Source organism: Cyphomyrmex costatus, unplaced genomic scaffold (assembly GCF_001594065.2).
Source record: "Cyphomyrmex costatus isolate MS0001 unplaced genomic scaffold, Ccosl1.0 scaffold15, whole genome shotgun sequence".
NCBI lineage: Eukaryota > Metazoa > Arthropoda > Insecta > Hymenoptera > Formicidae > Cyphomyrmex > Cyphomyrmex costatus.
In genome coordinates, this window is record NW_017275499.1 from 579,219 (window position 1) to 606,629 (window position 27,411).

General features: G+C 30.8%; 2 protein-coding genes across 3 annotated transcripts; one reads left to right on the forward strand and one right to left on the reverse strand.

Moving 5' to 3' along the window:
- Positions 1–605: 605 nt before the first annotated feature.
- l(2)gd1 (lethal (2) giant discs 1) lies at positions 606–14,815 on the reverse strand. Its single transcript, XM_018551971.1, has 13 exons — positions 14,764–14,815; positions 14,579–14,649; positions 13,330–13,471; positions 12,726–12,838; positions 11,110–11,446; positions 9,855–10,208; positions 6,904–7,245; positions 5,280–5,641; positions 4,713–4,888; positions 4,123–4,389; positions 2,120–2,158; positions 810–900; positions 606–725 (listed from the first exon to the last, which is right to left on the reverse strand). The coding sequence occupies exons 2-13, from the start codon at positions 14,639–14,641 to the stop codon at positions 606–608; spliced, it is 2,406 nt and encodes an 801-aa protein (XP_018407473.1). The 5' UTR covers positions 14,642–14,649; positions 14,764–14,815.
- Positions 14,816–15,841: 1,026 nt separating this feature from the next.
- LOC108783409 (WD repeat-containing protein 26) lies at positions 15,842–25,128 on the forward strand. 2 transcript variants are annotated; one of them, XM_018551967.1, is made up of 11 exons: positions 15,842–16,335; positions 16,689–16,937; positions 18,557–18,716; positions 19,532–19,702; positions 19,874–20,047; positions 22,295–22,483; positions 22,914–23,180; positions 23,581–23,726; positions 23,807–24,015; positions 24,146–24,337; positions 24,471–25,128. In XM_018551967.1, the coding sequence occupies exons 1-11, from the start codon at positions 16,322–16,324 to the stop codon at positions 24,524–24,526; spliced, it is 1,827 nt and encodes a 608-aa protein (XP_018407469.1). In that variant the 5' UTR covers positions 15,842–16,321; the 3' UTR covers positions 24,527–25,128. The 2 variants fall into 2 exon arrangements, with proteins under 2 accessions (XP_018407469.1, XP_018407470.1); XM_018551968.1 differs by having other exon boundaries at positions 22,298–22,483.
- Positions 25,129–27,411: the final 2,283 nt, after the last annotated feature.

Below are 27,411 nucleotides of genomic sequence, written 5' to 3' on the forward strand. Positions count from 1 at the left end.
TATAATTCAAAAAATACTTAATAAAAAAAATTTTATTATAGTGTTTGAAAAAGATAAGCTACGAGAATATGTAATGAAAAATGGGGGGAAGGATTCCATTTAAAAAATTCAAAATGACCTTACTATGATCTTAACAACGCCACTTAAAGTCAAACTAATGGTACCTTATGAAGGAAGACTATAAAGAAATCATAAAACTTTTATCTGAAACATTTTTCCCTAAAATACACTGTTCAAGAGATATATCTACGTATTAGAGATTGTAAATTAAAATAGGGCACCCGGTATACAAATAAACGTAATTGATTCGATGAACATTTTCCAAAAAATGATCAACACCTTTGTTTGTATATAAATTATTACATGTAGTCTATCTATATTATAATTATATACAGGATATTTACATTTTATTCGTAGCTTCTTGTTACATATTATTGTTTTTTTTTTATATAAATACATATGCATACATTTTCTATCTTACTCTGTAATATTATTAATATATATAATTACAAAAAAGTATTTTATTTTCAATGTTTTCAAAGGTTTTTTGATACAAGTAATAGAAAATTTAAACGTAAATTTTTACTGAATCTCGATTAATTGAATCATTGATCAATAGTTAGCCACTTGTCTGTAATATTCTCAATTTGTTTAAAGAGAATTGGATTTCTGAGACGAACTTTCAATTCCAGTTTTCCACCTGTTGCTTTTCTGCCATCCTTAAGCTGAAATATATATAATGATAAGTTCATTTTTATTTTATTTTTATTTATACAAAAAGAGTGTTAAAAATTTAATCATTTAATTACTGGAAAAGTATCATGTAGAGTGCATTGAGACTCCAGTGGTTGTAACTTGACCATTACTGTACCAAGTAGGCTATCACTTCTAAAGAAACCTCTGTAATATAAAAAATATATAATATAAAAATATTGTATTATCATAAAAAATATCGTTACCAAAAAATCTTATATTTAGAAATTTAAGTATGTCGTTACAATTGTGTACAATTTAAGTACATTGTTATGATTACTCGTGTAATATCATAAAATTTACAATATCATCTGATGTATGATAAACAATTTGTTTTATATAAAGTGTTCCATTTTAATCGCTCCAAGCAGATATCTTAAAAAGTATGAAAGGAAGACACGGAAAAACATTTTAAACAAAAGTTTTAGAATATCAAAGAGAATAAATGATACTAACATTTGTTTGATTTTGCGATTAACTTGGAAGCTCTATCAAGATTAAATTTAAATTTCTTAATGGAACACTATTTTTAATTTCAGAATCTAGCTAGTGTCAAGACCTTTTCATAATACTATAATAAAATATTTTTTATTACAGATGTCCAATCGACAGATAAAACCACTTGAATATTATTCAAAATCATAACTTAAATAATGTCCAAGACCATTGGAAGGATTGTGTCCCTCTTATTTTCATTCTTGCGTTAAAAATTCTTTTTTACATAAAAATGAAGATAAGAGGTACAACTTCCAATGGTCATGATCTTGACAAATGTTATATAAGTCATAATTCTGAATAACAATCAAAAGATTTAGCTTTCGTGTCGATCGAACACCTTGGGTAATGCTAATGCTGATGGTACTTTCAAGCCTTATAACTCGAAAAGTAATGCTAATGCCGGCGGCACTGTAACTTCCAAGTCTTATAACTCAAACAAAATACTTAATGAAGATATTTTATTATACAGTTTTGAAAAACTCTCGAAGTAAGCTATAAATATGTAATAAAAAATGGAAGGTTCCATTTGAAAAATTTAAAGTGATCTTGACTTGTGACCTTGGCAGCTCCATCGAAGATCAAATCAAATAATTGAATCTTATTCTCCATCGAATCTTATAACTTTTGTCTAAAACATTTTTCGTACCTTCCATATTTTTTGATATGAAGAATTAAAACAAGACACCCTGTATACACAGGTATACATTATATTGTACATACATATAAAAGCTCTACAAACAATCTCCACATAGATATTTTTTTTTTTTTTTAAATACTATTATACCTATTTTTTTTATCTAAAAAATAAAAGCATCAAAACTTTTTTGTATATATCAGCATATTCTACAGAAATATAGGGATATCATACCTGGGATGAGTGCAACACAGGATGGGATTCAGCGAGCATCTGCAAACAACGTTCTATTTTTTGGATATAACATTTTCATTGAACAATTTTATTATTTTTATATTTTATCGAGTAATAAATGTATATAAGTGATATCCTGAACTAAAAGCGAGAGGTAATACAAGCCAATTTTTACAATCAAATAAGAACTAACTCTTTTTATTGTTGTCGAAAAATTACTGAATATTATAATTCTAAATAATTATCAATAACATAACTAGTAACTCTTGAATGAAATCATTTTTTTAAAACAAATTAGTCGAACAATATAGAATCATAAGCAAAAAGAAAACAAATTTTTGTTAATTTGTTTGAAAAGGTGTATAATATATAGTTTTATATAAAAAGAGCTTTTGTATTTGAAAAAGCCTCTTTTAATCAAGTTTTTGTTTTTTGTGTAAAAATGTTATATAATTTATAATAAAATTATAACAGAAGTTCGGGAAACCACTTTTCAAAAGTGTTTTGCGGTAAACAGTGCTGCTCGGAACCAGGTCATTAAAAATCAAAAATTCAAAAAGATCAATTAATATGAATTTATCTAGTCTTTAATCAATTAATATTTCGATTAATTCAATTCCGACACATACAAAATGGAGTTTCATACTTAAGGTACCGATTTTTTAGTTTGTACAATAAAAAATACAAATTGAAAAACAATCCTTCGGTAAGGCTAGATTTTGATGTTTAAAATAAGTACACAAAAGTTAGTCCATAAATCGAGTTTGTAGTGCTTGGATGTGACAATACTGCATATCTGAGTAGTGCTAAACTAATATAACTTTGTTGGTAATACTATATAATATACCATTATATTAATTATCAAGTGTTAATTTCAAAATGCAAACATCAGATTAGCTATCGCAACAAACTTATGATCGGCTCAAGTCTAATGTAAAATGGGGTTTAATGTGTTTTTATATAGATCTATGTTTCTTTGTTTCTGCGCTGTTTAAACTGGTGCACATGATATAATAAATTAAAATAAAACAAATATATGAAATATAATTTATTTCACTTCGAATTAGGATGCACATCAATTGCCCACATCGCTAATTGGCTAATTTAAAATATTATCTTATTGGTAAAACAGTTCAAAATTACAAAAAATCTGCTGATGTGAATAGTGTGTGCAATTGAATTGTGTGCAAATCTGTCGCTTCCTTCGAATTGTTGTATCGTGTGCACCAGTTCGAAGCAGGAATAAAGAACAGATATCATAATTCAAATCGCAAATAGTGACGCAAAATGATGATCACCGGACATAAGACAGACACAGATGAAAACCAACCGTACGTAATGAAAAATAAACGCAAATTTTCGTTCTGCGTTTACATTTGCAATTTGCAATTATGTAAAAGCACCTTTAAAGAAAGCAACGATATCGTTATATTATTGTTACACAAGTTTTGTACATTTACGTATCTTTGACACAGTAAAAAAAGTTACGCAACAATATAACGATATCATTACTGGCATTAACTATTACAGAATAAGGACCTAAATATATTAACTTTCTTCAATTCTATTTCTTCTTTTATACTTATCGAGATATTTTGATGCGAAAGTTAAAACGGGACACCTTACATAGATGTCATATAATTGTAGATTCTAATATTTTGTGGTATGGATTAAAGCTCTCTCTTAAAATTTCAAATTTAAATAAAATCTCTTGAGCGACAAGATGTTTGGACAAAATGTATTCCTGGGAGGGGAGGGGGAGCAGGAAAAATATATTTCAATTTCCGTAAAATTTAATGTATAAGTATTTTTCAAGACCCTAAAAATGATTTGTGTAGTACTTGATTAACTATTTTGAATTTTCACTTCAAATTTGATAACGATATTAAAGATCTTTACAACGTTTCATAAAAATCACTTCAATGAGTCACAAGAAACACATTGGTGCCAAAAAGCATCAATGCCGCTCAAGGGAAAATAATATTAAATACTGATTAAATTACCCTTTCGTCCAAATTTCACACTTCAAGGCATGTCGTTTGAATGCTCTCTGACATTGTCTAGAGGCGCGATTTATAATACCATTCAGCAAAAATGTGGCTTGGTATTCAGGATTGGCAGAATCTTTAATTGTCAATGTCCTATCTATAGGATGATTATCCAATGGAAATGGAAATTCATACATTACATAAGTATCTGCCTCCCGAGAATAATTAATTCCTCTAATTATCGAAATTTCTATATCACTATCGTTTAAATCCGTGCAACTCCTGAAAAAAAAAACATAGATTCTTTTAGATTTAACCTGTATAATATAAAAAAGAAATAGATAAATAATTTAATAAGAAAGCAATAAGATTAAACAATTAAGGAGATTCCAAAATGAAGCCCGAACAAGATTGCTATTTTACTAATTTAATAAAATTAATACACATACGATTTACATGTCATCGACACATAATATTACTGTATCTCAATATCTCACGCATATACATAAATTAAATGATTTTAATAATTTAATGATTAAATGATGTTGTTAAATCTTACATATCTAAATTACACATACTAGTAAAAAAAACTAATGTATACTAACTGTACTATTTGATAGGTTTTTGTTTCATAATGGTGTTGTGGTGGTGGCAACGAATCACGTTTTCGAACTCTCAGCATATCTAAATCTCGCGTGTAGTTCAGTGCAAGTCGTTCCCATCTATTATATCCAGAGATATCTCCCAATGCTTTCGAATGATCTCGTGTAGACAAACACCACTGTAAAGTCAATTCTTATAAAGATTGATAAATTGTATACCTAATTATTAGTTTGTGTTAAGTTACAAAAGATGGTATTTAATAAATTATGCAAATGTTTTATAACAGAGAAGAGTGGTCTAAATCGGACCTATTTGCAGTTTTTGTTTTCTATAAGGCGTAAATAAAGTTCGATCATAAAACCAATAGTGCCGTTCGAAAGATTATTTAATTTCCTTCATTTTTGCCTCAAACCATTTTGACGTATCTCTTACTTGTGTCTATACAGATCGAACTATAATGGAAAATGTAAAAATGCATTTTTCGGTTCGATTTGGAACACGGTCCGACATTTTCTCTTATAAAAAAAGATCAATAAATTTTCTTTTGAGCTGTATTATTTAATTATCACCTTAATTTGTTTTATTAATTGAGTTTCAAGATTTTCATAAATTGTATCGTTTGTTCCATTCAAATCTTCCAAGAAATCTTTAGAAGATACTAAAATAAAATTTTCATCCTTTTGTGATGTATTGAGTTCTACTTTTTCGAGAGGCGATAATGGAATTGAAGTCATGTCAACAGGCAAGCCAGCTTTACTAGCTTCGATTAAAGGTTGTATCCCTTTTGCTTGTCTTAGATAATCACGTGCCAAATCCATATCCCCGTCTTTCTTTGCATTTAGAGCAGCTTGCTTTAATTCACGTTGCCGTAACTGCAATTGTATCATTTGCTTTTCTGCACGCGATGTAATCCTTTGATTTGATTTCTGTCCTAATAAAAAAAAACAGCATAAAGAGAATGTAAATATAGTGTTAGTCCCGTTTCACAAATGACGTATTATTTTATTCTTCATTAATATTCAATGAACAAAGATAAAATAATATATGCGCATATCATGCATAAAAGAATGCATTTAAAGAAAATAATCTAATAGATAAATATCATTTAAAAAAAAAAAACAGATGATTTAGATAAACAACATACAATATTATTTAATTCTCAGGAAACATTTTATGATAACATAACTTTTCTTTTAGATAAATATGTAAGCAATCATTCTTTTAAAATTAATTATTTTTTGGTAAATATTAAGAAAAGGAAGACCCATCTCCGACGACCTTGACATCGACGTTGTCAAAGTCATGACTCTGAGTGATCTTCACCAGGTTTTAGGTGGCGATCGCCATCTGTTAAAAAGTTATAAAACAAAAAAGTTTGAAAAATTACACTTTATTTCTATACAGTTTCTACTCACTTCGTTTCTACTCATCATATCGCGATCAATAAATAATTTATTCGATAATAATAAAATATGTAATAATAAATACCAACTACATGTAGTGCTATGAACATACCTCCTTCATTCTCTATGATTGCATGCGCATGCGTTTAACGACTCTCGAGTTCAATAGTGCACGAAATTTAAAAACAAATTAAAAAATTGATTAGTCACTCATGCAACACTTCTATTATATGTATACCACCGCCCTGTGACTGGCGGGTGGTATACATAGAAAAATTGCACGAGTGACTAATTATTTTTTGGTGTGAGGTAGCTCTCGCTTCGTATATAAAGTTGTAAAATATATTTTAAAGCAGGAAATTTCTGTTTCATCATACTAGAAGACAATTTTTCAAACTTTTTTTGTTCATAACTTTTTAACGGACAGCGACCTCCATTTAAAACCTGGTGAAGGTTACTCATGGCAAACATATATCAAGGTCATCGGAGATGGCTCCCCTTTTCTTAATATTTACCATTTTTTTAAATAATATTGTATGTTTCATCGTATAGATCAATTTGTCTTACTATTTAACAAATAAAAATATAAACATGTCCAATATTCATTTAATTATAGTTGGTATATTTTATAAAATATTTTATATTTTATTTCATACATTCTAATATACATTACTCTCAACAAAAAGCAGAAAATACTTTCTTAAACGTTCGCAACTTTTAAATCACCGAAACTTGACTGTAAAGTTAATATAAACGTAAATTGTGTAAATAATATTTTACTACTTTTTACCTCTAAGAGGAGGAATAGGTTGTTTTGGTTGCACGGATTTATTTACAATGTTATTTTCAGACGATTCGTACTCGGGTATAGGTTGCACGGTGGTACTGTCATTTTTTGGAGTCAATAATAACGGTGAAAAACCAGGCGGAACGGGAAGTTCATCCAATGATACTACTTTTCCAAGCGTATATAACTTTATAGCATCCTCAAATTGTTTGCAAATTCTACCATATCTCCGAGCTTTAGATGTATTACCCTCATCTTCAGCAGCTATTTTTGTTCTTCTATATACTTCAAGACGCTCTTTAAGACTTCCTTCTATGCTCTCAGGATTGCACCTTGCTGGATCAGCTTTTAACACAGTAATTTATATTTCATATTATTACATTTTTCTTTTTCTTTTCTATCAAAATTTGAATATATTAGCTTTTTCTATTGTGTATCATAAATACAAATTTATGTATACAGAGTGTATCAGACCCCATGTTATTTTTTTTTCTTATAATGATAAGGCCTGGTAGATTACTGCAGGGCAAACAACCTGCAGCTCATTCTGGGATGTGATGTTAATGCGCATCATATTATTTGGAGTAGTAGCAACATCAACAGTAGAGATGAGTATCTTATTAACTATTTGCTAAACAATAGGCTAGAGGTTCTTAACCACAATAACATCCCAACTCAAAACCACGAATAAGCAGGAAGTTATTGATATAACCGTTACGACATTAGCAAATCGGTAATAAACTCGTATGTCTGCAGATGAGCCTACACTCTCTAATCATAAATATATGTCAGGTTTGATTTAGAAATGGAAACAACCCCTTTAACGTTGTTAAGAAATCCTAGACTGGGAACAATTTAAAGTAACACTAGAAGCAAAAATTAGGGAATGCCCAAGCAGAGCTAATACTCCAACGGAGATAGAACTGAAAACCAGTATGCATACTGTCATTATACAGGTGTATGAAGAATGCTGCCCTATGAAAGAAATGAGAGCGGTAAGTAAGGTCTCTTAGTGTACGAGCGAACTCTCAAATATTAGGACAGTAAGAAAACTTTTTAGGTAAAGAAAATCGGAGCATGGAACGAGTACAAGACCAAGCTCACGGAGTATAACTAACAATAAATACTGCGCAAGGAGAAAAGGGCTTCTTGGAGGAGACATTGCCATCAAATTGCGAGCACCCATAAATGTACTCGACTCCAGAAGGTTTTAACACATAATGATAAGAACCGTCTACTTTTAAGGTCCCTAAAAAAACTAGAAGAAGAATACACTGTAGATGTAAAGGGGGTTTTGAAGCTAATACTACAGACACAATTCCCAGACTCACAGTTAACAGGGAAATCAACTATAGAAGTCGTTCCGGACAATATTGAATTCTAGACTCCTAAGCGAGACTAGGAGACAGCCACATCCGTGATAGACGAAGGGAAACTGGTATGGGTAATAAACAAATTTGAACCACACAAGACCACAGGGCGTGACAGAATTATACCAGCTATGTTACATCATTGCTCTGTTTAAATCCAATCTGGCTCTGGGCTATATATCAAAAGCCTGGAGGTCGGTAAGAGTGGTATTTAAACCAAACAAAGAAACCTGGCAAAACCTAGCCTTTTCGGCCGCTAAGTCTATCATCGTTCATACTCAAAATCCTGGAAAGAACGATAGATTATATCAGAAAGAAATAGCTGCAATTAAATCCTCTTCACAGGAACCAATTTGTCTACCAGGCTGGAAAATCCTGTGAACTCGCAATCCACGAACTATCGCAAAGGATTAAGAAGACTCTAGGAAATAAAGAAATTGCACTAGGAACTTTTATGGACATTGAGGGAGCCTTTAACAATACCTCATTCAAATCCATTTAAAAAGCTGCGAAGGAGCACGGGATTGACGGCACAGTGTGCAAACTGGATCGATGGGATGTTCCGCTGCAGATTAGTCATGACCAGCATAGGAAATTCCACCATGTCGGCGGTGGTCGCGAGAAGTTGCCCTCAGGACGGCGCCCTCTCGCTACTGCTATGGTGTCTAGTCATTGACTCTCTGCCGTGCAAGATTTCGGAGAACGGAATCTACATTCAGGCATACGCAGATGACGTAGTTATTCTTATCACGGGAAAATTCGGAAAAGCTATGTCTGACTTAATGCAGCAGAACCTGAAATCGTGGAAAGTAGGAGTAAGGAAAGGGGATTCTCAGTAAACCCTAGTAAAACTCTAATAGTTCCTTTCACCAAGAAGAAGAAAATGGACGGACTCAAGAAGACATCTAGATGTCTGGGTCGATTATTCCTATGGAAAAAGAGGTATCTAGGGGTCATTTTGAATACCAGACTAACATTCAGCTCATATATGGAATATATTATGAACAAAGCTATAATGGTCTTATAGGCATTCAAAGAACGTTCGGAAGATCATGGGGACTTCAATCTAAAATGATATACTGGGTTTATACAGCGATCATAAGACCGATTGTAACATACTGATCTAGTGACAAAAAACCAGGCAGATCAACAGCATTAGCAGGCTCACAAAATTGCAAAGACTGGTCTGCCTGGGAATCACCGGAGCTATGAGTACTACCTCGACATTCGAGAAAAAGCAATTTTACCGATTTTATTGTTAACATCCAGCAATTATAATTGTTTTATATTCCGCATTCTTTATATAATTGGTTTTTATGTACTGATGATCAAAACTTGATCAAAACGTTTGCTTTTCTCTTTTTTAAATATAACTTTTGCGAATGACATCTTGCGTTGTGACTGTATGCTTATTTCTATTTATACAAATTGTAAAGGTACAGTTTGCAAAAAGATTTTTGGCTTATAGAATGAAAGATGTTGATTGTATGAAAAAAAGAGTTCATATGTATATTACAACATTATTAATCAATGTATGACAAATTTTAAATGTTTTACAAACTATAAAGAATTTCTATGTTTCACCTGTAAAACCTTGCTGCTGAAGTTCATTTTCTTCTTTTACTGCTGGTGTTGCAGTACTAGTTGGAGAAGGTAGAGTTGGAGTAGGTGGCATATCTGATAAATCAAGTTTCTCACCTCCAGCGACTGCAGCAATAACTATATCGAATTGTTTTACAGTTTTTACATATTGTAACGCTTGCTCTTTGTTACCTGCCCTTTTCCAAGCAATTGCTGCAGTTTTATATTTTTGTTGCTGTTTTTTTAAATTATCCAAAGCTTCTTGATCAACTATAATATCTACTGGTGCAGAAAGATTATCATTATTTGATGTTACATCTGTTTCATTAACTTTCACTGGTGACGATGTTTTTTCTTCTGCAATAAAAACAAAGTATATATGAAATAAAAGTCAATATCGCAAATCACCAATATCTAGAAAACCAAATACAAAAATAAATAGAATAATTGTAGCCAGGAATTAAAGTACTAAAATATAAAATTGTACATTTAATTTGTGGCGATTATATTGCCACGACATTTTAGGCCGAACGCGCAAAAGTAGGAAAAAATAAAAACACTCGACATGCGCATTTCACACACATACACACAAGAATCGCTCGTCGCGAAGCATACAATGAGCTAAGTATTTAAATCCATTAATTTCTTTTGGTATGTCTCAATTATCGTTTTTCTATATTGCGCGTGGATTTAAAAGGAAAGCATACAAATGTGATGCGAGATTTAAATAATCGATTTCCGCTATCGGAAACTGTTTGAAATCAATATTATAAATTATATTATACATAACGTACGTAGTAACACATAAACGGAACAATACCACAGGAATAATATTTTCTTTATAGAGAAAAGTCTAGAAGCTGCGAGAAAACGGTCGCGAGATCAAGAAATGATGAGAGGTCGAGGAGTCCATTACGAGACACTCTCGAAGTTAGACGCGCTTTTATTGATTCTGAACAATAAAGACTGTCCGTTTCATGCGTTGTATAATGAGAATTAATTATTAGCCTGCCTATATCGTAATTCATCCTTAACAAAAGTCGTCGTTCCATTAATTACCCAAAAATCTTCTCATCAAAATATTTTTGCGCATGCAATGATGCAAACTTATATATATATATATATATAAGGTTTTGTAATTAATTGATTGTTTCATTCCATTATACGCAAATGCAATTTCATTAATTACAGATATAATCAACAAATTCTCAAGTAAAAAAAATCTATAAGACAGTATACATAAAAAAATATGTATTACCTATATTTTGAGTAGTAGCTGAAGAAGGCAAAGCTGGAGGAATGTCAACTTCGTTTACACTTTCACCTGATTGTATGGAAATCAACATTTCGTTCAGTGTTTTTATACCTCTATTATATCTTCTAGCTTTACTAGTTTCAGCGTTTCTTTTTGCCTTCTCTTCAGCCATCTCATATATTTTTAGTCTTTCTTGTAATAATTTGATTAGTTGTGATATAGAATTATTTTCCTCTTCAGTTTTATGTTCATTATCTTTTGCTTGTTCTTCTTTCATTGATTCTGGCATATCTGCCATTCCTGTCACAATTTCATTTCCTGTAAGCATCTGCAACTCTTTCTAGATCAATAAAAAATTTTGGTATAATCAAACACATCATACTAAGTGATAGTAATACGAGGGTTGCTATTTACCATATGTATCCGGAATATTAAACAAAAACAAATATTTATCATTTAAAATGGTTTTATTATTTTTCAAAATATTCTCCGCGATAATCAATACATTCTTGGATACGTTTGAACCATTTTTCATAGCACTTTTTCCATTCTGATTGAGGTATCTCCAAATATGCATTTTGAACGTATCAACCGCTTCTTCTGGCGTCGAAAATCGTTAACCACGTAGTTTATTGCTAAATCAGGACTGTACAGCAGATGATCCATCAATTTGATGTTTTGACCGGTCAAATATTGAGTTCTTTAAGCCGATGTGTGAGAGCTCGTATTGTGAAGAATGATCCTGTGTCGCTGGTTGTTTTTTCTTATTTCTTCTTGTGTATGCTTGTCATACTAATACCTAGGGATGCCTCAATCTCACGATATATCACATAACAATCTTGCATTATCGCGCACAGCGATATTGATATTTTCTGGTACAACATTCGATTTTGGACGACTTTGTTTAAATTCGTCCGTGAGCGAACGACGCCCACGATTAAATTTGCTAAACCAGTGATATATAGTGGTTTTAGATGGTGCTTTATCGCCAAAAGTCGAAGTGAGTTGATCGATGCACTGTTGTTAAGAGATAATCCACTTCGAAAGTCGTAGTAAATCATCGAACAAAAATTTTCACGTGTTAATTCCATGCTTTTACTGACTGAGATAAAATTTTCAAGTCACTGTAAACAACGCAAATAGCGTCCGTATGACAAAACGTTCTGAGTACGTATACCGTCAAAAATAGCTGTGTTCAGCAGAGAAAGCAGCTTTGCAACTGTTGTAAAATTCTTCATTATGATTGGTTTATACATTTAGATCCATAAGGAATCAAAAGCAAGAACCAACCGTATTCAAAAATTTTACAACAGTAGCAAAGCGGCATTTTCTACTGAACGCAATCAATGTCAAACTTTACAATGGATGGCTGCGTTCAGCAGAGAAAGCAGCTTTGCAACTGTTGTAAAATTTTTTTAGTATGATTGGTCTTGCTCTTACTTCCTCATTAGATCTAAATGTATAAGCCAATCATATTCAAGAATTTTACAACAGTTGCAAAGCTGTTTTTTCTGTTGAACGCAGCTGATATATCAGATGGCGCCGTAGCAACCAGTTTTGCCAATTCCGGATCTATAAATAGCAACCCTTGTATATTACTAAGGACTACATTAATATACCAATAACATAGGATCGTCATCTCCTTCAGTTGGTTCTTCATCAGAATTTGTGTCCTTCAAGCAGTCAGCTACCATTTCATCCAAATTTACATCAGTAGCAGTTTTGCGTGCAGCTGTAATATTAATAATAAAAATAATAATTATAAACTATCTATCATGAAAAACTTATAGTTTTCTCAACAAAATCGTTTTTTTTTTTAATGTGCCTGCAATTTTTTGTTCTTGAGTTATTTGCAAGTTAAGTAAAAAGGAGCACTCTGACTTTAATTGTTCATGATTCCATTAAAATTCATGCCACAATTTAAAAAAAAAAAAAAAGGTTTTTAAAGCCGCTATGTTACTCTACCAAGTAGTATAATTCTCAATTTAAAAAAATAGAACATATATATATATATATAAAGTTAATAAACATACAACATTCCTTCTAAACATTGCTCAATAAAGGCATGTTGATGTTCACCATCCAGTGACACCATATTAAAAAAAAAAAAAAGATAAAAGGGATAATAGATTAAAGTAGATAAGATCATATATTATAAATTTGTAATAATTTTCATTCTGTAATATATATTTCTATTATATAAGACGTATAAAGCCAACTTACCACTGCGTCTGCTTTCATAATTTGTATCATTACCAGCAGCTAAAGCAGCTAATTCAGCTTCTAAACTTTCATCATCATCGTCATTGTCCATATTATTATCAATATTGCCAATATTTATATCAGATACTTCAAAAATGCCATACTATGTAAAACATAACAATTATAAATAAAAAAGAGAAACGATTCATTACAAAATATTTAATAAAAATCAAAGATATGAAACAAACAAATATACAGGATAAATATATGCCAAATTTATACAATATATATGTAATTACAAAAACTGTTATAATGTATAATAATTATAATAAAAAATTACACAAAGTTAATTCTACAGCTTGGTCCACAACTTTGCTTTAAGTGGACGCAAGCATTAAACTTCAAGCGCTAGGTCTAGTCATATCCGTCCTTAAATTTATTTTAATCCATAAAACACAAGCTATAAGGAAATGAACAATTCCCATTTCTTAAGGATGTACTGGCGTTAATGTTCTAGCATTGACTAAACCTTGAAAACTTAATAAATAGTTTCTATTTATTATCGTAACACATGTGCAAAACCTGAAGTCGATTCTCTAACTAGTTCAGGAGTTATTCAACTTTTAATTTTGCATGAGTTCTTATGGAAAAGCAGTATATTTTTAACGCTTACATAAAGCAAAATTGTGAACACCGAGCATCGGTGCTTATAGCTTAAAACCTAATGATTAAAACAAAGTTGTGGACCAAGCTTAAGAAGAATAATCGACTATAGAAAATTGATCATTTTCTTATGATTTAAAATATTAAAATTAAACAATGACTTATTGTAGAAAGCCAATTAACCAATCTTAATCTAAATAAATAACTTATGACTTTTTATATCTACAAATTGTTATTATTATTAATTACACAGCGAGTTGTTTAGCTTGACTAATACAGGGTCTACAATGCTCAATCATAATAATCGAGTATTCTTTTCATATTTGAATGTGATTAATCAATTTTTTACGACTTAAGACCCTACTACCGCTACCACTTCTATTGTAGACCCCCGCATAATGTAGAGGAATAAAGTCAAATTTGGCCAGTTTGAAGAAAATCAGGTAGTCTTACAAGTTATTTATTGATCAACTTGACTGATTAAAATTTTAGTTCCGCTTAGAGGACTTTCAATTATTTTCAGCTACTGACTCATTGTAGAATCTCAGTTAGGACTACTGACTCATTGTAGAATCAGAGCGTAATTTACCAAAAGGAAACAATATACCTGTTCTAAATTACCAACTGGTCTAGGTCTAGGCTGTCTTGGTTCTTTCTTCTTGCCAAACATTTTAACTCCTTAATCGTGATATAATGCAAATATTTAACAATATTAGCAGAAATAAAAGTATCAAAAACAGAATAAATAGATAGAATAATTTCACTGCATTTGCCACCAATTACTACATATACCTGAGAGTGGCCATCCTAGTATTTTTACTGTAATGCTTTTAACTTCCGTACACTAGCGGCACCACGTCCATTTTTTTTTTTTTTGGCTGCGGTTCATTTGATGCTACGAATGCTCCGAAGCATTTTTTAATTGGACAATTAGTATAATTCTTTCTTCTGATTGGTTAGTCAAAAGCTTCGAAGCATTTGTAGCGAGATTTGGCCACACCCTAATGCTGGATTCACCCTGCATCCGATTTTCGTCGTATGTACGACGAATCTGCAATCAATCAGAAAACAAGATTTGCTTTGCATCGACGATACGATTTTTCTCATTGGTTGCAGAGTCGACGCACATCGGAAATTTTAGCCTATCAGAAACTATGTATACCAATGTATCCTAATAGCGCTCTTTGGTACATTCTTTTAGATCATCCAATAGCAGCGAGCGCTCACAGATCCGCTCCGGAACAGTTGAGTCTGCTGAACGCGACCATTGGGCGAGTTCAAGACGGCAAAACGGCTAGGCACGCTTGCCGAGCGATTGAACATAATTGGTTATTACTTATAGATCCAACCAATCATATTCGATCGCTCGGCAAGCGTACCTAGCCACTTTGCCGTCTTGAACTCGCCCATTGACTCTGCAACCAATCAGAAAACAAGATTTTGCTTCGTATCGATGATACGATTTTTCTGATTGGTTGCAGAGTCGTCCGTACGATGCACAACGGATGCAGTGTAAATCCTACATTAAGCCCATTGGTCGTATCGTAAGCGTCGTGTGACACATCGGATTGGCTGTTGCAACAAAATTTGTGACCTGCGACGCCTACGATACGACCAATGTAGAATGGGCTTAATGATATTTGTGACGATTTGTATCACGGATCACCAAATGGAAAGCACCACTTGTGGTATGTATAAAAATGTGTGCGTTCCGAAAGACCACAAGCGAGAAACACTCTGTGTGTGTGTGTGTGTGTGTGTGTGTATATTGTGCGAGTGTGCGAGCACGTAACGAGCGGATGTAGTAGGCGCGACTATCGCTAATCTATCCGTAAAGAAGAGTACGACGTGACGTAAACGACGGATCCAAACAAGTATCAGCTGTGTTGCAGTCATTGTTCTCTGACTCGTTTCGGTTTTGGCAAACAGATCCCGTTTCCTCTGACATTGACGATTCACCATCGAGTTTCGCAGAAACGGTGGGAATAGCGACGGTGACTAGGCCGCGGCAAAGGACACGCGAGGAAGTGTGAACACTTTTAAGATCCGACGCGACAAGTGGTGAGGAGAGAAAAAACGGAGGAAAGGCTCTTTTTTTCGTTCCTAACGCAATCGTGGCTGCGCGCGTGCTTCTATTCTGGCTTCAGTCTCAGTCTCCGTGCCGCTATTCGCCAACGATTATCTCGTGGGACAATAATAGTGTGAAAAACGGGGCGGTACGCGCATAAGCCTGGCCTCGAGCAGCGAGTCGGACGACGGTGGACTCGCTCCGCCACCGCGCAAAAGGTCCCGTAGTTCTGTACCGACTACTCTAAGACCAGCGGACGAGCACCACTCCTCCAGTCCGGACATGGATAATTATCGGTATTCTCATATTTTTCTCACTTAAAAGGAGACAAGCAGTATAAGCACGTCGCAAAGTCCAGTATAAATTAAGTTGAAATTCGGCAATTCCGACATATTTTTCATGCATGTTCTTTTTGAACTTTTCTTTTCAGAGCTGTTTTTATAAAAAAATTTTTTATATAAAATTACTACTCAATTATACTTTTTCTTTTGCAATTGCAATTTATGGTGATTTTTATATAAACTTCTCATGATTGAAAATTTGAAAAGAAAGGAAATTTATAATTTTAAATTCTATAAAAACAAGATTAAAAACTAATTGTCTTTGAGTGAATACATTGATAGTATTGCTATTGTGGATAACATTCCAGTTTGCATGACAGCGTAATGCAACAGCAGACTTCAAACGGTGGTGTATCTTCTGGACTACAACAAAATGGAGCTAAGGCAGATTCTGGTGGGCCTCACGCTAATGGCAATCTATTGCCAGAATCAGACAGTGACATTAATGGCATGAATGGAGACATAAATCAGAGTTTGGGACCACCAAAAATAATGGATAAAACTAATCAAGACATTGTGAGACTTATTGGACAACATTTAAAGACAGTCGGTCTAGAGTATGTAATATTAATCCATACTATTTTCAGATCAGACTATCAGTTAAAAGACTTTAGTCTAAAAGTAAAAAAGTAGTTTATTCTCAATTTTAAATATATTTGTCTTTTTATATTGTAGCATAAATTAGTATATGTGCATGGAGATGTGCATACTCTATTATTCAATGATCATTTTACTAAAATATGTTAAATAATCAACTTTTCAATCTTTATTGATTCTTTATCAAGAGAATTATATCAACTACATTTGTAATATTTAGGATTATAGAATTATAACACTTGAAATTTAAAATATAGATACTGTAATATATAGCTGTCAATTATATATACATATATTTATTATACCAGAAGGTTTGCGGGTTATCGCCGTGTCTTTCTTCATTATTAATGCCTTAAGGCGATATGACACGGCGATAACCCGCAAACCTTCTGGTATAATTGAAGAAAATACCCGTGAAAGCCTCAAAAACATATTTATATTTTATAATATTAAGTCACTTAAGAGAGTATTCAAATATTTTAACCTTTCACATGATAATGAGTTAAGTTTAAATAAAATAAATAATTATATCCTGAAATTATTTTAATGACAAGAATTAATATTATATACAAAGTGTAACAGAACAACTGTACAAGGCTAATTTCTTGAAAAATATACATCTTGAAAAATGTTTTAGGCAAAAGTTATAGAGTTCCAAGTGCATTTCAGTATTGCATATCAGATAGTGTGAGTATAACCTTGAATAACATTGTTAAAGTAAGATTGCCTCAAAATTTTTCAACAGGAATTCCGATTTTTTATTACATATTGTTGTAGCTAATATCATGAGCTTTTTAAAATAATATTATATATATATAAAGTTATTTTTCATTAAGAAATTTCCAAATTATAAAACTTGAAAATTACAGTATTACTGATATTAGCATTCCTCAAAGTGTCAGACTGACAACAAAAACTTTTTAAATATTGCTCATATTCATGATCTTGACAACATATGCCATTGGAAACTGTTTCTCTTATTTTTTTTTGTAGTATAAAGATAAATTTTTAGTGTAATTATAACAATTAGAGGAACAACTTTCAATGGCCTTGACATATATTGATCTTGTAACTATGAATAACATTTATAAGGTTTTAGCCATCAATCGGACACCTTATAGAATGTTAGTAGTATACTACCACTATAACTCTTTAGTTGGAAAGTTTTTAATGAAAAATAAGTTCAATATAGTTTTTTAAAAAGCTCTTGATGTCTACGATAATAAGTAACAAAAATGGTCTTAAACAAACTCTATTGAGAAATTTCAAGGTAATCTTTATGTAACCTTGACGACGGTATTAAAAGTCATAGTCTCACTATTATGAAATGCGCCACTTAGAACTTTTGTTTAAAACATTTTTTAAGAAAAAAGCATGGTAAGAGCATATGGTCACTCTGTTACACCTTGTATATTATTATTTAATAATTTTGCCAAGTAAAACATTTATATTTATTTTAATACTCATGCCATTTATTAATATAAATTTTTTAAAGGTCTTATATCAATTTAATAAGATTTAATATGAAGGATCATAATTTATGATTAACAACAAATGACAAAAGATATATTATTTTTAGTCGGACAGCAGATTTGCTTATGCAAGAATCAGGCTGTCGTCTAGATCATCCTGCTGCAGCAAAATTTAGGCAGCATGTTATGGATGGCGATTGGAACAAAGCAGACCATGACCTCAATGAACTCAAATCTTTTTTAGATAGTGCAAACCAGAATTTAGTGGTAAATCTTTTTTCTTATATAAATTAATGATTGTGCTTAGTGATGATTGCGATAGTAAATATTCATCATGTATCCTTTTTATTATTTTTATTATATATAGTATAAAACAAATATTTTATTATATATTTTTTTATTAGGGCTTTCTTATATATGTATGCTATGTATGTTTATCACATATAAGATAAAAATGTATGCCATTTTTTTTGCCATGTGTATGTATACATGTGAAATATTCATATATACGCGCGCACGCGCGCGCGCGCGTGTGTATGTGTGTGCGTGCGTGCGTGCGCGCGCGTGCGTGTAGATCATCTAATGTAATTTAATAATGAAAATTATATTTGTACAGCTTGATATTTTAATTAACAGTCAGACGTAAACATTGGTATTGCTCAAATATGATAGTAAAATGTAAACAATTTGGTGGCACTATAAAGAGAGTCACTACAAAACTATACCATTATAAAGATTTACTTGTATAATATAAATTATAAAATGCTCTTTTAAAAATGAAATTATTTTTAAATTTAAGTTAATACATAAATGTAAAGCTTCATTTCCTTTGATAACTTTTTAATTACAATTTGATCAGCTTTGAACAAAATATTGTAGAATATTGATGTTTCAAAGTTACAGTATTTTTTGCACATATATGTACATATAGAGATACTGTTGAAGTATATTTAAATACTTAAATACCAAATAATGGCAAGAAGAAAGATAATGCAATTGTAAAAAATTAGAAAGATTTACAGACAAACTTTCAGTAAAATATTTGATTGACAATTTGATTAATATCTTTTTTTTATTCGTAGGAGATGAAATTCTTATTGCTAGAACAAAAATATTTAGAATATTTAGAAGAAGGCAAGGTATTTGATGCGTTACACGTACTGCGTAATGAACTTACACCCTTGGGGCATAATACTGGTCGTGTTCATCAGTTATCTTTATTTATGATGTGCAGTGGACGAGATGAATTACAGGTATTTCATATGCTTGATTTAAATAACGAATACAGATTTCGTATGACATTTTATTTAGGTCTTGTGCTAATAAATTCCTACAACAACTGAAGTTTTCTCACTCTTAAGATATAGTTGAAGCTAATTTGTAACTGAAAATTTGGTCACTAGCAAATGGACACTTGTTGACAGACACGTGCAGGTTGGGATGGCAAAGGATCAGCCTCCAGGGCTGCGCTTATGGACAGACTGCAAAGATTTCTGCCACCCTCCATTATGTTACCGCCACGCAGACTACATTCTTTACTTTGTCAAGCTGTGGAAATGCAAAATCAACTCTGCACGTATCATATAACGCATTTGCAGGTATATGTTAATGAATTGAATCGCAATTACTATCTTTTGTAATATTGCTTTTTATTTTTATATTTTGTAACTATAAGAAAAGTTGATTAAGAGCAAATAAAAGGATATTAAATTAAACTAATTTATTAAAATTCAGATTCACAATAAACGGTAATTATAATAGTTTTTAAACGATACTTAAAGTCATATGTTTCGATATTACTTAGTTTTTAATAACTAAATAATTAAATAGAATATAATGAACGTAAAAGAGTTACATCAAATATTAAATTAAAACTGCATTAGTAAAACATTGGAGAGAGTTAATTACAATTATGATTAAAATAAATATTAAGCCATATGACAGGTTAGATACATATAAAATTATTTATTATAAACAGATATTCTATTAAATCGTACTATCTTATGTATCATTTAAAACTAGTTATCATTTATTGCAAACCTAAATTTTAATATTTTTATTTGATCTTAATCAGTCTTTTTTCTATTTGATTTTTGCTTAGCAAATTAGAGCTAGAGAATTCAGTTTGTTTTGTAACTATATTTCTGAGAATTAAAAAAAAATTTTTATGTTGTGTGTGTGTGTGTGGGCGTGCGCCTGTGTGTATAGGTATCCTAGAAAAAAAATATAGGTCCTTTCACTGACAGATTTTGTGGAATATTTTAAAACGAAAAGTTACACGAAAATGTCGAGATTATAATACTTTTTAAATTATAAAGTTAATCAATTGTAGCGTCTGAATTTCGAATATGGCATATCGTGCGCGCAGCAAAAGTGCCTTGTATTAACTCATTTTTTAATATTGACATAATTAATGCGCTTACTAATGTGTCTAACTGCCGCTGTTTTAAAGCATTAATGATTTTATGGTGTGGCGATTGTGGTGTAGAATGTAGCGCAGCTACTTTTTATGCCAAAAATCCTAGGGTTACAAATCCACCCAGAACAAAAAAATTTAATTTGATTGTCACCTCTCGGAAAGTAATGGCGAACCACCAAGAGTATATTTGCCATCTCCGTTTGGAATCGGCATTAAAAAACTGTAGGTTCTATGTATCAGTAGATATATCAGTAGATGCATCGACCTAGGTTGAAGATTAGGCAAACAACATAATTCCTGAAAAATTATTGTTTCAAAACTTTATCTTCAAAGGAGATTTTCGGGTCCAATTTGGAACAGTGCCATTGAATGGAATGATTTTATAGTTAACACTGTTAACAGCGCTTTAAAATAGCAATGTTACAATGATTATGAATATGTGAAATTCAATGAAAAAGAAACAATAATCTGAAAAAAATGTCACAAATATTAATCCAATTTTAATGTATTTATATATTATATTATAAATAAGTTATCGACACATGTCTGTTTAGCAATTGCGACACAATGCCAAAAGATAAAAGAAATAATATTAATTGCATAAATTATATCAACCAAAAACGTATATATTTTCAAAATTCATAAAATCAAGTATATCTTCTTTCAGAAATAAGATATTCTTAGATTTCTTGAATATTTTATTTAGATAAAGAAATATAAGTAATTAAAAGATTATATATATTTTTCACGCGGTCGTTGAGAGATTATTTTATTTTTACATTTCCTTATATATTTTTTTTATGGAAATCGAAAACTACTATAATGATCTTACGCTAAAAAAAGATTGATACATTGAAATAAAGTTATAAAATTAATAAAAGCCTTATTTACATCGTTACGCTATTAATTTTTATTAAATTATTGAAGCATAACTGACGGCGATTTCATAACAATGTGAATAAGGATGTTATTCTTTATGTTTCCGTCATGTCTATAAAACTGATTCTTATAAAAACTGATTGCTTCACATGATTTTGTAGCCTAAAAACTATAAAAAAAAAAAACATTTCACTTCCCAGTTAGAAGTAGAAATCGACGACTTTTACCCGTTCTTGTATAGGAGAATAAAATATACATATGTAACCAATTTTTTGTATTATGTTATTTTTTTTATAAAAAAAACATGCAACTTTTTCGATCTTTTGTTTAAAAGTATTGTTATGTAAAAAAAAAAACAGCTTATACGTATAACGAGTAAGTCTACGTATTTTTGCTGTTAAAATTACGGTTTTGTGTAGAACACGGCATTATCTCGCGCCATGACGCTACGCTTATTTTAGCGCCGAGACACTACCGTGTTTCCAGATTCGTCTCGACAATAATTCATTGTGTAACGTTTTATAATGAAATGGTTTTTCTTATAAAGCAGACAAATCTAGAAAATGTCTCTCTACTTGTGGATCATAACTGTGGCAAGGAACAGTTTCCGTGCCATACAATACAGGTACTCAACGATCACTGCGACGAAGTTTGGTATTGCAAATTCTCACCCGATGGTCTCAAGCTCGCTACAGGTTCTAAAGATATGTCTGTAATTATATGGGATGTAGATCCAGTGAGTATACATATATAATACTATATACGCGTTAACAGTATGTGTATCATATTTTCTTGAATAAAGAAATTGTTTTGTGAATTCTCTGATCAACTTGAATACGATTTAAAAAAAAATTTAAATATTTAAATTTTTTAATGAATGATTGAAAATAAAAGAATTTTCTAAGTTTTTTAAAAAGAATAGATGAATAATAAAATGTAAGGTATCTGAGCCGAATAAAACTCAGCACTAAATAAGGCCCATTTTTTAATTTATTACTTTAAAACTTCCTTTTTATGATTAATAACCATTTTAAAACTTTTAAAAATTTAGAAGCACTTAGTAGCAGCAAATACCTTATATTTTGTTTATGAATATATAATTACATATACTGTTTTGTTTCTCTCTGAATATATAATTAATAAATACTTATTTAAATGTAATTTAGGAAACGCTAAAAGTGACTCATAGGAAAACACTTGAAGGTCATACATATGGTGTAGCGCTAATTGCTTGGAGCCCCGATAGCAATCATTTAATCGCTTGCGGTCCTGAAGATTGTCCAGAACTGTGGCTTTGGAGTGTCGATACGCCTGATTGCGAATTACGCGTAAAATTGACACAAAGCACGGATGACTCGTTGACAGCTTGTGCCTGGCATCGTGATTCCAATAAATTTGTGGCGGGAGGTCTTCGTGGTCAATTTTATCAATGTGTATGTTAATGTTCAAATAAATAAAATGTGTAATGTAATATATATATATATATATATAATATTTTGGCACGTAAAACTACTTTCTGAAAATTCTCAATAAGTAAAATATAAATTCTTTACAATTACAAAGTATTGTCCAAAATAGTGATTTTCAATCACTACAAAATAACAATGTCATGAATTTAACAACAAAGTATGTTTCAATTATTTAGTTAAATATTTTATTTATCTTGAAATTTTTTATTTTTTTTTTTTACTAGATATATACAGCATTTACAGCCAAATAGTTAACAGATTTAAAGATTTGTCTTTAAAAAAAGTTTGAAATATGTATTAAACATTTTTTTAAATATATTAAATTTTAATTGAGTACATTATATATAAATATAAAAATATTCAGGATATGGACGGCAATGTTTCTGATTCATGGGAAGGAGTAAGAGTAAAATGTCTATGGTGTCGCAGTGATGGAAGGAGTGTTCTAGCGGCTGATACACATCACAGAATTCGCAGTTATACTTTCGACGACTTAGGCGATGCCAATATGTATGATTTATAATGACTGATTTAATCTCTATTATTTTGTGAGCAAAATATTTTAGAGGTATTTCCATATATTATTACAGAATACAAGAGGATCACCCCATTATGTCATTTAGCGTAGATAAAACAGATCGACTCGTATTACTTAATGTGGCAAATCAAGGTGTGCATCTTTGGGATTTAGAAGATAAATGCCTTGTAAGACGTTTTCAAGGCGTTACTCAAGGACATTTTACTATCCATAGCTGTTTCGGAGGTGTTAATCAAGATTTTATTGCCTCTGGCAGTGAAGGTTTGTCATATTGCAAAAATAAGAATTTTTATATATTATATCACTGTATACTATTTTTTAAAGAAAAATAATTACGCAACATAATAATAATTATTAATAAATATAATTTTCTTTTCCTACTTTGTTACAGACAATAAAGTGTACATATGGCATATCAAAAGAGAACTGCCTATAGCGATTCTCCCAGGACACAGTAGAATAGTCAATTGTGTTTCATGGAATCCTGTATATCATCAAATAATGGCTTCTGTATCGGATGATTTCACAGTGAGGATATGGGGCCCAAGATCATTTTCTTCAGAAGCAGAAAATGATAAAGCAGGTAAATTTTTACACAATAAAATCTAAGATAGATTTTTTTCCTATGATACGAAAGAAATTACTCTAATATATCATCATATTGATATACTATCTCTTCCATTCCTTTCTTTTTCATATAATTCTTATTCTTTCAGTTTCGCTTGAAACGAATTCTTCAAATAGCAGCGGCTGGCACGAGATGGTATCGTAGCGAATTACAGTTTTCAGTGTTCCCATGACCTCATGGTGTTCAAAAGACTGTCATACTGACATTTGACTGTCGTACTGTCCTGTTGATTGTCGTACTGACATTTTACTGCCTTCTGTAGCAGTTGCTCTTCTATACCTCTTGTCGATCTTAATCATCCACTGTGTATACACACACAGAGGTAACAGGAGGAATGTACATGTTTAGCAACAACTGCTAAATTGCCTGCAATTATTAAAACCAAAATCAGCCATTGTGCGTAATTATCACATTTGTGTATTCTTTTTTTATAGTACCTTTAAATATTTTACATGCATTAATATATACGGCATCCATTGTGTTACCTCAAAAATTTCAATGATTTAATGTCGAAGCTAATAATCGAAAATATGTGACGCAGCATAATACGATATAAAGTAGGTCATATGGCAAAGTAGAAAACAAGAAAATTTCGTCTTAGGACTGTGTAAAGATAAAATTATGTAAACACAAGAATATGGAATGCATCCATGTATTGGGACAGTATCGTAGAAACTATGTTTTGACAGGAATTTTGTCAAATTTGACTATAATTGTATCAATAAATATTGTATATAACAGTTTCAGATCTAGAGTTTTATTCTAAGTGGTTTATCGATCAACGACTTAAATTTATCATTATCTTTGATATATAATGTCGTAATTTCCGTCTTTTATTGAAAATAAATATTTAATTTTCAAATATTGTGATCTCATAAGGGATTATTAAAATTTATAGATTGGAACAAAAATAAAATAAAAAAAAAAAAAAAAAGAACCGTTTAGTGGAGAAGTGATTTTGTTGCGTTCACAGTAGTATACCAAATTAAAGAAACAAAAGATATTTGTCTGAAATGGCTTTATTGTTTAGGCTTTTATAAAAAAAAATATAATTGTACATTAATTTTTAGTTAGAATTATAGTTATGATTGCAAATGCACAAGTGCGAGAAAAGTTATCCAGTATATCATTAGACTGTAACATTACAGTAAAGCATCTGACATGAATTATAAAAATATTTTTAAGTGAAAAACTTATTTATTTACATGTGATTGCACAATCTGAAATGATAAGCATACATATTGGAAAAATAGAAGTGTTGAACTCGTCTTATTAATTGCCATGTACTAAAAGATGTTTTTCTATTATTTATTATATTCAATAATTATATAATATAGAAATATAAAATAGTATTACATAGGTATTCCTCCATAGAATGCCAAAATTGCTACAGCGACTTTAGCACATGAAAATGTCCAAAAATATCTAATTTCAATATTTCGAAATCGTTCGCAGTTACGACACATTGAAATAAGAAAACATAAATCATAACAGATAAATTATCAAAATAGATTGGTTGTCTAACCCACGTAATAGTATGGAAGAAAACCACGAAAACATGAACATTATCTACGAGGTTTGATACATGAAAAAGGTTGGGATGTCCATTCTCATGTTTTTCTCTGATCGTAACAAATGTTATTTAATTTTTGTTATTCTATTTGATGCTTTACAAGAGATACACCAAAAAGTTTTTCCCATCGACTTCGACACTTTTTAGCACGAATTAATAGATTCGAACTTTTTGAAAAATATTTGGAATTTCGCGAATAATATTGTCAATATTAAATATAATATTTCTTGACACAATTGTTCTTGTCACCATTCTGAATCTCATTTTGGTAATGATTAAACATTTTTGTTTTCATTGAAGCCGCTGTAACAGTTTTGATTATACAGAGCAGAGGGCTTAGCACACGATGCAACTTCCGGTCGATTCGAAAATCGGACGAAAGTTGCATCGCGTGCCGAGCCCTGATATTGAGGAACATCCTATATATTTTATAATACATATATTTTGTAAACATAACGTGATAATATTTTGATAATATGATATCATAATACTGAATACAGTATTAATATATATGTTTTCTTATCATTGTAGTCTGTTCACAAAAGTAATTTATAAAAATTATAATTTAAAAATTATGTGGCAAAAGAGAAAACTAGAAAAGAGTATATTAATAAAACAATAATTTCTTTAATTCAATAATGATTAGTTTTTTAAGTTGCAATGAATACGATTAAAATACAATAGCAATTAACGGGATGAGTATATACAAAAAATTTAATTTATTTTATTCTCTGAAATAAACGGGAACGAGAAATCTGAGACTATCAAGAAATGTAGGGATATAGATACTTGTGTATGTGTAAACGTGTATAAATATCTTTGCAACATGTACTACTATTAAACATATTTACACTTAAAAACTTTTATATAGTTAATAAGTTTGACGTTAATAGGAAGTAACGTAATATTAATCATTATTATTTCCATTTACCTCTGGTGCCTTAGCACTTTATAATCTAATCAAATTTACAATTTCTTGCGTAATTGAAAACTTTATTATTTAATTCTTAACTTAATAAATTATGTAGACTTGTATACATGGTGATATGATAACGAGCTATATATAACTTCACAAACAATCTATAAGAATACTAATTAATATAAGGCTCTGTAAGTATAAAACAATATAAATATAAAAAAGAGGCAAAGAACCGATGATGTAACAAATAAAAAACTTTAATTCAAATAACAATATATAATTATAAAGACAAATGTTTCGACTCCGATCGGGTCATTCTTATGTTACAGTAAAGACAAATAAATTCGTTATCATCTGATGATTATTACAAAATTCATTATCCTTCTAAAATTTTGTTCGTATTCTTCGCATGCTTTGAGTTAATTAAAAAGTCAGATTGTGTATAAAATATGATATTCTAAAAATAATCTTGAGCAAAAGAAATTAATACAAAATTAACAATAATTATAATATGATAGTGTACCTTGTTATTTATAT

Coding starts and splice junctions, on each gene's coding strand:
- LOC108783409 (XM_018551967.1), top strand. Junction 19,703..19,873: donor GTGGACGAGATGAATTACAG/GTATTTCATATG, acceptor ACTTGTTGACAG/ACACGTGCAGGTTGGGATGG. Junction 20,048..22,294: donor ATCATATAACGCATTTGCAG/GTATATGTTAAT, acceptor TTTCTTATAAAG/CAGACAAATCTAGAAAATGT.